This window comes from Castanea sativa, chromosome 5 (assembly GCF_040712315.1).
Source record: "Castanea sativa cultivar Marrone di Chiusa Pesio chromosome 5, ASM4071231v1".
NCBI classification, from domain to species: domain Eukaryota; kingdom Viridiplantae; phylum Streptophyta; class Magnoliopsida; order Fagales; family Fagaceae; genus Castanea; species Castanea sativa.
The window spans coordinates 51,310,788-51,323,926 of record NC_134017.1 but is presented as its reverse complement, the minus strand read 5'-3'; the positions used below and the strand labels follow the sequence as shown (position 1 = coordinate 51,323,926).

Sequence of the window (13,139 nt, the reverse complement as noted above, 5' to 3'; positions counted from 1 at the left end):
AGCACTCCACCTAGGAGGCTAGGACATAAAGTAACACATATAGATGGAAGGACAAAAATAAAATGTTTTGCAAAGTTTAGGGATGAATAAAAACTTTTAAAAGTTTAGGCACTAAAAATAAAATTGTGTAATAGTTTAGAGACGAAAGTGATATTTTACCCTTATTTTTTAAAAAGAAATCTGTAATTGTATTGTTGGTATTTTATGTGATTTTTTTCTAAACATGAAATCTATAAACCAATGTTCATTTCCTAAATTTTTTATTTTTACATTCTGATTAGTTATACGATTTATTGAATTATATGAATCAATAATGTTATTGACAGTGTCATCTTATATCTTATTTTTTTCAGAAATAATTGTTTTCATGCTTAAATGTGTTTTTTGTATAATTAAAATCATCTGAAGAATAAGAATTTTTGGTGTAGATACAATTAAAAAAAAAAAAACTTATAAATAAATTATGAATCTCTCTCCTTATCAATGTGAGATTCTAAATTTGATAACACTAACTATTCATTAACCACATTAACTCTCATATTTTTACATTAAATTTGCTAATTTGTTAATATTATTCATTAAAATATTTTAATTAACCATGTAATATTTAAAATGCTACAACAAGAAGTGATGACTGGTGAGTATGAAGAACTCGAGAAGCATAAAGCGAGTAGAAGAAGACAAAGAAATGAGAGTTTAAATGGTCGAAAGTCTTAGTATCCATCCTTGATTCGTTTAACCTAGGAATACATGGACAGTATCTACAGAAAATTTGTGTTAGAGCTATGTTTCGGCTTAATCTGAGATGATGCATGGGATGGGAAAAGGCTGAAATATGTTGCATCTACAGAAAATTTAAGTTCTTTAAATCGGAGCTAAGATTTCAATCACAGTAATTCAAATCTTGAAATTGATCTTAGTAAGACCAATTTCAACAATCAATTTTTATTTTGAAAATTGGTAATGACTTAAGTGATTTATTTATTTTTATAGATACAATGGAATTTCAATCTATTACGTCCACTCCATAATGATTGCTCTTTATCATTAGGCAAAAACATTAAGTGATTTTTAATGTGCGCAAAGCTCAAACCCCATATCTCTTAATTATTTGATGATAAGAAACTTTTCCAAGCCAACTAAACCCGTTAACTCTTTTAAGTGATTTATTAATTGTTCCCTATTTCATCATTTAGTTTGTAATAGGGGAAAAAGGTCCAAATTTTTTGAAATGGTCTTATTTTCACAAAACCTCCTACATATTGTACCTTAAAGTTTAAATGAGTAATTTTTCTATATAAAAAAAAAAAACTAATGAAAATCCTTTTAAATATTGTATATACTTTAATAATTGAGTTTTAATTTTTTTTCTTAATTAGTGATTGAGTTTCACTTAAAGTAAACTATGATAATAATTTTAATGTTCTTATAATTAATCCTTTGGTGAAATTATGACAACTTATAATATTTGTATTGACTCATGTGGGGGCAGAATGGTCAAAATACGCTTTTGGGCCTTGGGCCTAATTTAGAGGTATTAATTTGTCCGAGTAGAGCCTTGAAGTCCACAAGCAAGCTCTTACTAGAAAGGTTGATGGGGTTGTCCGAGGAGGGGCATCTCCTCGGCCAAGTCAAGTGAAGATTGTATTACACGTCATGGTGTTTGGAAGAGAATTCTGGAAGGTCTGTGGGGTGAAGATATGTTTCACACAGCTATAGAAAGGAAGAACGAATGAGAAATATCATGAAAAAGCTGCTACCACCGCATTAAAAACTCCGCACCTACCCTTCTGGCCGTATTAATGGAGAAATGACATTTGAGTAGTATAGATCAGCCTTACAGCTGTTGTTTGAAGACTTCCAGAGGGCGGTGGATGAGACAAGTATCTGGATCATTGATTTGATCCATACGTGGAAGATGGAGGGAAGAAGGAGGATGATATAAAGGGAAAAGATAGGCATTCTAGGAAAAGAAGGAAAAAGAAAAAAGAAAAAAGAAAAGAAAGAAAGAAACACTGTACACATCACCTTCAATTTTAATATATTGTTGAGAGAAGGAAAAGAAATATAAGTCATCCTCGGCTTACGTCCGAGGAGGGTTTTTGTTATTTTATCCATTTATTGTGTAGATAATGGCAATTTAGTCTACCATATTTATTATCCAATATCCATAAAACCTAAATTTCAAGCCCAAGCTCTACAAATTTGAATGTATAAGGCTTTTTGAACCTGGACTCATCACGCGGTTGGGTCAGGGTATAAATTGTGTACTTACAACTCACATAGCACAACTAAACTTTTAGGGCATGTTAGGTAGACTGTAATAGGTGCTGTAATATAATAGTTATTCCTATGGTTTAGTTATTCTTTAGTTTGGTTACGTTTTTATTACAAGAAATAGTCATTTCTTATGAATAGATATTCTTCAAAATGAAGAATAACTATTTCTCTTTAGAATGTTGTATTAGCTATTCTTTAGTAATTGCAATAATTTCAAAATTTAATATTATTCCAAATAAACAAACTTTCCATATACATCTAACAATTATAAAAATAAAAATTATAAACAAATAACACATATCTCTCTTAAATTTAAAAACAACAATTTTTAAGGAGATATAATTGTATGAGTAAGATATTTCTTAAAATAAAGGTTAAGTTTCATTTCAGGTTATAACTCATAACCAAACTAATGAATAAGTTTAGTTATTAGTTATTACATTACAACACACTTTTTTTCTTTTTTTTTCTTTTTATTTTTATTTTTATACAAGATAGAATTCTACTCTAGCCTAATCTAAGTGTATATGTGTGTGAAGCTCCCTCCTGGAGACTTGAACCCTAACCCTTACCCCCCACAACCCACAAGCCCTTATACTTGTAGAGTGACCATCGCACCAAGGGTGTGTGGTGGTGACACACTTTTTTACTAGTAATACAGATTACAATTCTGTCGTAATCTCCATTCAGTGTACTAAACGTACCCTTAGGGTAAATTACAAATTTGGTTCCTAATGCTGGCACTTATCAATTTTGCCGAGTTAAGGTTGACTCGATTAAAAAATTTATGGGGGTCAAAATAATCATTTATGTTAATTAATGGGTTGTTTTGGGGTTGAGGGAGTCTGACATGATTATTAAAAAGGGCAGGTTAAGATTGAGCTATGTACTCAAATACTCATACCTCGACACAGCATGAACACAAACTGTGAACATGAATTTCCAACCGTACATAGATTAAGTTTCAAAATTTTAATTTTGTCAATTAAAGTCCTAAACTTATGAAGCCATTTTAGTTTATAAGTAATCTTGGAAAAGAGAAAAATGGAAATATTAATAAAATTTTGTATTTTACTTAGGTGATCGATTTTGATATTTTTTGGCAATAACTTTTCTCACTATAAGCAAAAAAAAAAAAAAAAAAACTCTCCCTAAACAGAGCTTTCTTTCTCTAGCTTCTTTGTTTAATAGCTTTCAAATTTGATTTATGAACAAGGTCTACTTGAAAGAGAAAATATAGTTTAATTTTCTCTTCTCCATAACTACCCAAAATAATGGAGTTTGACAAATGCTTAAAATTGAATTAATTTCATAAAATTTTGCACTTCAGTTGAAAAAATAAAAATTCACCAATTTTTAAGAGAGATCAAATTTATGGGACCTAATCAGCTAATCTATAAATTCAAAAAAAAAAAAAAAAATCCACTCAGGAACCACCGACTTGAGAAAATATTTCGAATTCCGAATCCACACAGGACTTGGTTGGTTAACCATGAGAAACTCCGAAACTTGTTAGGAATAGCATGAATTCGACTTCGATTTTGATTAGGATGAGAAACTTGTTCACTAAGAAAAACCATGAGAAGCTGTTCTTATAAATACCCCCCCCCACACCTAGTCTATAGTACTCTTGTTCTTCTCTTTTTTCTCTCTCTCCATAGTTTCTTCTAGTTAGTCCTTTCTCTGTTTTCTGAGCATGGCCGATCAAGCATCAACATCCATGCATTCCCTCAAAAGAAAAAGGGACTCCGAGCCCATCAGCAACAAGAAAGCTCCCAATAGGTTGGTCGTGGACGAATCCATGAACCACGACGACAACTCTGTCGTCTTACTACACCCTGATACCATGAACACTCTCAACTTCTTTCATGGTGATGCTGTCTTGATCAAGGGTAAGAAGAGACGGGACACGGTTTGCGTTGTTCTCGGGGATGAGGCTTGTGACAAGTCCAAGGTTTTCATGAACAAGGTGGTGCGGTCTAACCTCAGAGTCAGGCTTGGTGATGTGGTCTCGTTGCATCAATGCAATGATGTAAAGTATGGTAACAAAGTTCATGTTCTTCCTCTTGATGATACCATTGAAGGTCTTACTGGGAGTCTTTTTGATGCGTATTTGAAGCCTTACTTTATGGACACGTATAGGCCTGTGAGGAAAGGAGATCTTTTTGTTGTGAGAGGTGGAATGAGGAGCGTAGAGTTCAAGGTTATGGAGACTGATCCTGGAGAGTATTGCATTGTTGCACCCGACACTGAAGTTTGCTGTGAAGGAGAGGCTTTGAGGAGAGAAGATGAGGAAAGATTGGACGAGATTGGTTATGATGATATTGGCGGTGTTAAGAAGCAACTTGCTCAGATTCGTGAGTTGGTGGAATTGCCTTTAAGGCATCCACAACTTTTCAAGACTACTGGAGTGAAGCCTCCCAAGGGAATTCTGCTCTATGGACCTCCTGGTACTGGCAAGACACTCATTGCAAAAGCTATTGCTAATGAAACTGGGGCTTTCTTTTTCTGTATTAATGGGCCCGAGATTATGAGTAAGATGGCTGGTGAGAGTGAGAGTAATTTGAGGAAAGCTTTTGCTGAAGCAGAGAAGAATGCTCCTTCGATTATATTTATTGATGAGATTGACTCTATTGCACCCAAGCGTGATAAGACCGGTGGAGAGATAGAGAGGAGGATTGTTTCACAGCTTTTGACATTAATGGATGGTGTGAATTCCCGGGAACATGTTATTGTTATTGGAGCTACCAATAGGCCTAATAGTATTGACCCAGCATTAAGAAGGTTTGGGAGGTTTGATAAAGAGATTGATATTGGTGTTCCGGATGAAGTTGGGCGTCTTGAGGTTCTTCAGATCCATACCAAGAAGATGAAACTCTCTGAAGATGTGAATTTGGAAAGAGTAGCCAAGGAAACTCATGGACATGTGGGTGCGGATCTTGCAGCTCTTTGTACTGAAGCTGCACTGCAATGTATTAGAGAAAAAATGGACGTGATTGACATGGAAGATGAAACCATCGATGTTGAGGTTCTCAACTCCATGGCTGTCACCAATGATCACTTTATTGGTGCTCTTGGAACTAGCACTGCCTCTGCTTTGCGTGAAACTATTGTGGAAGTGCCCAATGTTAGTTGGAAAGACATTGGTGGACTTGAGATTGTCAAGAGGGAGCTTCAAGAGACCGTTCAATATCCAGTGGAGCATCCTGAAAAGTTTGAGAAGTTTGGAATGTCACCATCTAGAGGAGTTCTCTTCTATGGACCTCCTGGTTGTGGGAAAACCCTTTTGGCCAAGGCTATTGCTAATGAATGTCAGGCTAATTTTATTAGCATCAAGGGTCCTGAGTTACTCACAATGTGGTTTGGAGAGAGTGAGGCCAATGTTAGGGATGTTTTTGACAAGGCTCGTCAGTCTGCACCTTGTGTCCTGTTTTTCGATGAACTTGACTCCATTGCTATTCAGAGAGGAAATGGAATTGGAGATGCAGGTGGTGCTGCTGATAGAGTTTTGAACCAGCTCTTAACTGAAATGGATGGATTATCATCCAAGAAAACTATCTTTGTCATTGGAGCTACTAATAGGCCTGATATAATCGACCCAGCACTTCTAAGACCTGGTCGTCTGGATCAATTGATCTATATTCCTCTTCCAGATGAGAGTTCACGGCTTCAGATTTTCAAAGCTTGTCTTAGGAAATCACCTGTGTCAAAAGATGTTGACCTTACAGCTCTTGCTAAGCTTACTGGAGGCTTTAGTGGTGCTGATATCACAGAAATATGCCAGAGGGCTTGCAAATATGCCATTAGAGAGGACATTCAGAAGGATATTGAGAGGGAAAAGAGGGAAATTGACGCTATGGAAGAGGAATCAGCGAATGAAGTGGCTGAGATTAAGGCAGCTCACTTTGAGGAGTCCTTGAAGTTTGCTAGGAGGAGTGTGAGTGATGCTGACATCCTCAAATATCGAGCTTTTGGTCAAAATTTGCAGCAATCAAGGGGTTTTGGGTCAGATTTTAAGTTTCCTGAGGCAGGAAGAACTCCCCATGATTCAAATCTATTTGCATCTTCAGCTGATGGGATTGAGGATGCTGACTTATATGATTAGTTGCTTAATAATGTTTTATTTTCTTTGTATTTCTTTGATATCAAGATAATCAGGATCATACAGTTCTATGTAGTAGGAGAGGTATTATAGGATTTTAAATTTAGTTTTTTCTATAATGGTTTATAGCTTTAATGTATTTGCTATGGCTCAAAATTGTAGCGATTGTAATTGTTTAACTAGTTACTGCGACAGGTGATTCAGTATGATGCAATATTTTATCTTTAGAAAAACTTATTTTCCCTGGTCTTGGAAATTTTTATTATTTACTCTTACTGCATTATATGTCTAAACAGACCTGATCGAAGTGTTTGCTATAAGCAAATTCTGTGTTTCATATATTTGCGTTTTCTGTTTTCCAGAGCCACATTAAGGGATTAGTTTATAGAAAAATCCTAAAGTATTAGCTGATATATTAGCTCCTATAGAACGGTTTTCACCACCCTAGCCTTACTAACCTAATGTGCCTTTTATGCCGTACAATATTGGGTGCTACAGTCAATTTGATTGGGGTGGTTTTCCACTGAATTTGAATAGCCATTAATCAACTAAATAACGTATGGCAACAAAGCGAAAGAGGTATCTAACCATATTTGCACTTCCCAATGGTGTAGACTATAGAAGAGTCTTTGTGTCCTTTCGTGCAACGCAGCAAGATCACGTCACTTTCCAGTTCATTGTTTTCTCAGCCTTATTTATTCATTGGATAGATTGTCCCCATAATGTCGCTTGCAATTGAAAATCTCAGGCTTTATTGATAGTAGTTTCTGCAGTATTTTTATTTATTTTATATCTCTGTGTTTGTATGAAAAAGAATTGTAAAATTTTTAAAAGAGTGTTTACTAAGATGACTGCACAGGAACATGACATATAATAGGCTTCGCACTGGACCGATTCCCTGATAGCTACTCTTGGAAGAGTGATCTATATAATGAAACACGACAGTCCATAGGATGTAAGCAGTTCAAAAATTTATGCATCGAACTGAAAATTACATATCAGAAGAGACAAGGTTAGGCACCGAGAGATGGCTTAGAAGGGAGCTAATAATGAGGCAGGTCATGAAATGGTACTTTGATGTAGATTGGCAAGAGAATATTGTGTGAACTATGCTGTGGCAAAGGTTCTATTAAGATTTATTAGTGCTCTAGATAGTCTGCCACATAAAACCATTTGTCATCTTATTCTTGGAGATCAAAAATGTATTATGCATGCCTCATAAAACTTCATCATGTTTTTAGAATGCAAAGGAGATTGGGTGCAAAATTGTCATGTTCACTCATAGGCTGCTCATGTTTGTCATGTATGGAATCGATATATTGGAATATGATTCATATTCTAGTAGATTATGGCTTAAAAAATACTGGTGGGATTCCAAATAATCAAAACACATTCAATCTTTTACCATAAATTATCCATTTATTATAACTTTCTTGAAGGCAGGATCTTGATGGTGTGCTTCCATCATCCATGGCTAAGCTAAACCTTAAAGAATATATTAAAAGAGTAACGAATTATCTGTTTTACTTATTAGCATGTGAAATTTGATTTGAGGTTCAAATTTAATAGCACACTTCCCTCTTGCTTGAGGCGATCTCACTCAAAACTACCTTTCTGGGGCAATTCCACCTGAATGGGCATCTACAAAGTTAGAATATCTATAACTTAGTTCTCAATTAGTGTCCAAGGTTAGCAAATTGCAAATTGCATTGTAATTTGATTTGATTTAGCAAAACTTTAACATTAAAGAATATTATATTTTGAGGAGAATAGAGAGCAACCTGTTTGATAATTCATCATTAAATTTTCAATGGTTTGCTTATTCATTAAAAACTAAGTTAAATTGGTCTGAACTTTTCATTTGATGACTACAACATTCTTAGGGTCCGTTTGGATACAGCTGAAAATTGAAAAATACTGTAGCAAAATAATTTTTTTAATGAGTAAAAAACACCATTTACGCCTAAAATCATTGTTTATTGGCCTAAAATCACTGTTCATTGGCCTAAAATCACTATTCATGGCCAATGAACAGTGACATGTGCACGTCCAGCAAAAATAAAATAAAAGGGGCTGAAATGTAAACGCACTGCGTTTCAGCCCGATCCAAACCCATCCTTAGTGCTAATAATCTCTTTGGCAGGTTGCTAGTTGCTCTCACCAATCTAACCAAATTAGAATAACAGTTAGTGGTTCTAACCCTTCCAATTCTGTAAAATAGTGATTATGCTTTTATCCTTTACTTTACCACATGCCATTGGTTCTCAACCTCTTATAAGGCTCGTGCTCACCTTCTGACGAATTATTAATGCAAGCTTTTATCCTGTACAAATATGAAGGTGCAAAGTCTTTGTTTCTGCAAATCTTGCAGTCATAGATTAAGTGATTATATCTTGCACAGTCCTACTTGCCAAGATCATGAGAGATCATGCAACAAAATAATGTGATTTAGGGTTTGTTTGAGATTCGCTTATTTTATTGAAACTGAAAACTTTTTGCTAAAAATACTATAAATAAAGGTAAAAATTAGCTAAAATAGTACAGTGAGATCCATGAATAGTATCAAAAAGTGCAATGAGGCCTATGAATAGTAAAATAAGTTGACAAATTTCATTCATGCCAAACGCACACTTAGGGTTTCTATAATTTTGGAGGAATTATCGACAAATAAATGTGGCATCAAAGCAGGCTTATAAAAATCATTATAAATGTTAAAATTCATCAATACTCAAGGTTTGGTATATACACCCCTAATATGCCACAACGATATACATGAATTTAACATGGTAAACGTGACAGTTCAACATAATACATGAAGCATTATTGAGTTTATTGAGTTGCCGTGTGTGACAATACACCAATCAAGCCAGGCCATTGTTTTGTAAAAGACTTTGTCTACGCTGCTTTAAGCAGCACAAGGAGCTGCACATTGAGTATCAGATGCTCAATTACTAATTTCTGACATACAGGAAGGAGAGAACTCTTTAGTACTTGAAAATTCAGTGGTCCATACCTTATCTGTCTTCCATTTTCTTCTTACCATTTCATCCGTAGTTTTCAATGTTGAAGTTTACATGGTATTAACAATTTTGTTCTAATTTTATAAATCTCGTCACCAATTTTTCACTAGATAGCTAGAAGAAGACATTTGGTGTGAAGCTTCACCATATTCCACCAGTGGATCCATTCAAGCATGTGCATTTGTTAGAGGTTCTTGGTCTTCTCCAATTGTATTGCTATAATAGGTGTATAACACCAATTGAACAAGCCCCAAAATTGTTCCAATTCCATTCGGTACCTGCACCCAAAAAATAGATATTAAGAAACATAAATGATCACTTACAAAAAACTTTGGGGGTGGGGGGGGGGGGGTTATGTTTGTATTGTGGGGTCATTGATTCAGTTAATGAATCTTGCAAAGCACTGGAGAACATAAACTGAGCTGTACTATGGGTATAATTCCATCAATAGTATATAATAAGGGAATCCCCCCCCCCCCCCCCCCAACAAAATAATATATATAGGTGTAGTCAAACACTAAGAAAAAAAAAAGTGGGTCCTAAGTAAAGGACAATGCTCCAGCATTAAGAGTAACACTCAAAACATTATGCAACAGTATTTAACTAATGAGAACGAGAAGGATCTGACTATAAATTACTTAAGGTTCTTATTTTCCTTGTCTTTCTATTGTTTGGAAGGCATACGAGGACAAGATCAGAAAAATGAAAAAGATTCCTGGTTCTGCAGGAAGAACAATACTTACATAAATGAAAGGATCATACTTGAACACTCCATATGTGGAAAATGATAGACTCATTAAGAAGGTTGAGAGGGAAAGGTAAAACGGCATGAACTCAACGCTGCTCGTCTTAATCACCAATTTCTGGCATAAAATATTTGAAACCATATGAGGGAGAAGGAACTTTCCCATCTATAATCCAAATGCATTAAATTGTCACACAAGAACTTACAATGATAAACAATGGTGAAGCAAACATGGAAATGAGTGAAAAAACACTCAAATATCCAACAAAAGTTTGCCTCTCATGAGAGTCAAAAAATGTCATGCTTATAAATACTACGGTCAAAAATAGGGCAGAAACCGCTATGAGCAATCCTGACATCTTCACCTGCAAGAGACATTTAACAGACAATTAGATAATCATACTGAATTACATAAAAGGCATGCAATTTCACTGCTAAGAAGAGAGGTGCAGGTGAATTATGGGGTAATGGTTACCTTTTTAGCTTGGTCTGCATATGTAATAAAGATGATTATGTAGATTAATTGGAAAACCGCCCCAATTGAATTGACTGTAGCAACCAATATAATGTCAGGTGACACTACAGGCATGCCATACCAAAGGCAGATCAAGCAGCTGAAGAAGGCGTATATATAAGGCAGCCCTGAAAATTGTTCTGTTGATTGGTTTCTGATGATTCTCTTAAATGTGGGTCTGAAAAACATAGCAATCAAGTTCATTAGTGATTCTAGACTCTGGAAATCCCTTCATTTTTATTTTCTTCAGAGTAAATTTTTCAAACTACTTACATGGGTGACACAAACAGCGCAAAAGCAAAGAGGTTTCCTGCAATGACAAATGGGTTTTAGAATTTCTAAGAAACATAGTTGACCTAAACAAGTAATAAGAAGATGAATTCAAATTTTCTAGTGAAGACTAAGAGATCTTTTAGGATGCATAGAGATGAGTACCACCAAGGATGTTGGATGGATTTATTCTGTGCATAGCAGTACAGAATTCTCACAATTAACAATCCCATTACATAACAGTTGGAAGCCACTTCCATTAACTACTAAAGATAGGATGAACTGTGTGATTTCTTCCCCTTTTCATTTCAATGGACTCATACAATCAACTCAATGAACCAATTCAAATTCAATTGGAAATTATGCTCTTAGGGGTCACAAATATAGCATATTAGCCTTCTATGATCTTAACCCAAATAACACTTATCCTTAAGGATAGAACACTGCAGTAGAGGTTTTCACCGTTCTCTTCCATGCATGCATATTTATGATAAAAAATGAAACTATTTGGCAAATTCATTAAATGGAAACAAGAAGCAAGAAAATAAACATACTGATAAAGAAGTCTTAGAAGTCAAAATCTCAGGCCATAAACATAGTAGAGTTTTTTCAGAAAAGCAATTATAAGTTTGCTTCATCTATATCTTATAAACAAGTTAAAACTTCATTTCAAGCATATCACAGAAGTATAAAGAAGCTAGAAGCAGATAGAGTGGCAGGAAGAAGAAGAAGAAGAAGAGGAAGAAGAAGTATACCAGCAATACCAGCTGCATCACCACAAACTGAATAGACAGAAGACAACCCAGTTGGAAACATCTGTGACTCTGAATGATAGATATTCAACTTCACTGATCACTTCACACCAAAACTCTCTCTCCTAGACTCCTGTCCTGTGTACCTTTGTACATCAATTCCTCTATACCAAAATTTTATAATAATTATACATCGTGGTTTGTACTTTGTACAATTGTTTGTGTCATATATATATACTTTATTACTTTTTTTTTTTTCTATAGAATGACTCCTAATATAATTTAATGGTCAAAAGTTGCATTAACAATTGTGGTGTACATAGAATAGATTGCAAGTGGAGGCTTTTGTAGCTAGCTGCTGGTTACCCACCATAAAATAATAATACATTTGAGAATTGAGAATGATGTGGACTTGTGAATGTCTACTCACTAGTGTTTATCATGTGGGTTTAAGATTATGCGAATATTGGGAATCTCTGAAGTCTTGGTCACCGGACCTTCGTCTTTTGTCTTCTAATTAATAATTTACTAGTGCAATAGTATACTTCTACACGAATCTCTAATTTATCTACTAATTTACTTCAATAAATTTCTTTCTTTTGGGCTATAACATGTAAGTTGTAACATCTCTTCTAAATATATTCATGCAATCAATGTGTACATTATTTATTGTGTTTTTTTAGTCAAGCAAAGACATGTTTTGAGCTAGGGAAAAAAGGGTCATGTACTTGAATGAAAAAAAAGAAAAGAAAGCTACTTGTATGATTGAGGGAGCTTTTACCATTTGATATTTCATAAATCTGATTTACCAAAAGTCATTGCAGTTCAACTAGTTATATGACACCTCCTAGTATATTTATGATGTTTAAATTTTCTCTTCCCAGTTGTAATTATGGAATTATAAGAACATTTGCATTTAGTTTTTTTTTTAAATTCTATTTTATCATCTAAAAACTTACTTGATTAATTATACCATGTCATTTTACAACACACTTAATATCCTAACTTTTATTTTTCTATACAACACATTAAAATAATATATATCTATACAATAAAATATATAATCCAAAAAGTAGGAGAAAGAAATTTTGTTGAAATCATTAATAATTTTTTTTACAATTACAATACCGGATAATGCACACTTTTATAATTTTGATGCTAAAATCCTGACATATATCATTCACATCCGGTTTCTACAAAAAAAATTATTTTACCATCTCAAAAACTACTTTATCATTTATACTATACAATTTTATAATACACTTAACATCCCAACTTTTATTTTACTATACTACACATTAAAATAATATAAAGTAAAATAAAAATAATATAAAAATATTTCTCACTTCTCTCTCTAATCTCTATTTCTCTTACTACACACTAAAAAATTATTATTTAGTGCTACAATTATGCTACAGTACCATCATAAATTTGCGATAGTACTGTAGCACAATTG

The 13,139-nt window shown here is 34.2% G+C and overlaps 1 protein-coding gene and 1 pseudogene across 1 annotated transcript; one reads left to right on the top strand and one right to left on the bottom strand.

Annotated features, from left to right (window-relative positions):
* Positions 1-3,976: 3,976 nt before the first annotated feature.
* Positions 3,977-6,458, top strand: LOC142633265 (cell division cycle protein 48 homolog pseudogene; annotated as a pseudogene).
* Positions 6,459-9,056: 2,598 nt separating this feature from the next.
* LOC142633975 (bidirectional sugar transporter SWEET2a-like) lies at positions 9,057-11,875 on the bottom strand. Its single transcript, XM_075808241.1, has 6 exons — positions 11,687-11,875; positions 10,935-10,971; positions 10,623-10,839; positions 10,354-10,512; positions 10,146-10,265; positions 9,057-9,680 (listed from the first exon to the last, which is right to left on the bottom strand). The coding sequence occupies exons 1-6, from the start codon at positions 11,745-11,747 to the stop codon at positions 9,570-9,572; spliced, it is 705 nt and encodes a 234-aa protein (XP_075664356.1). The 5' UTR covers positions 11,748-11,875; the 3' UTR covers positions 9,057-9,569.
* Positions 11,876-13,139: the final 1,264 nt, after the last annotated feature.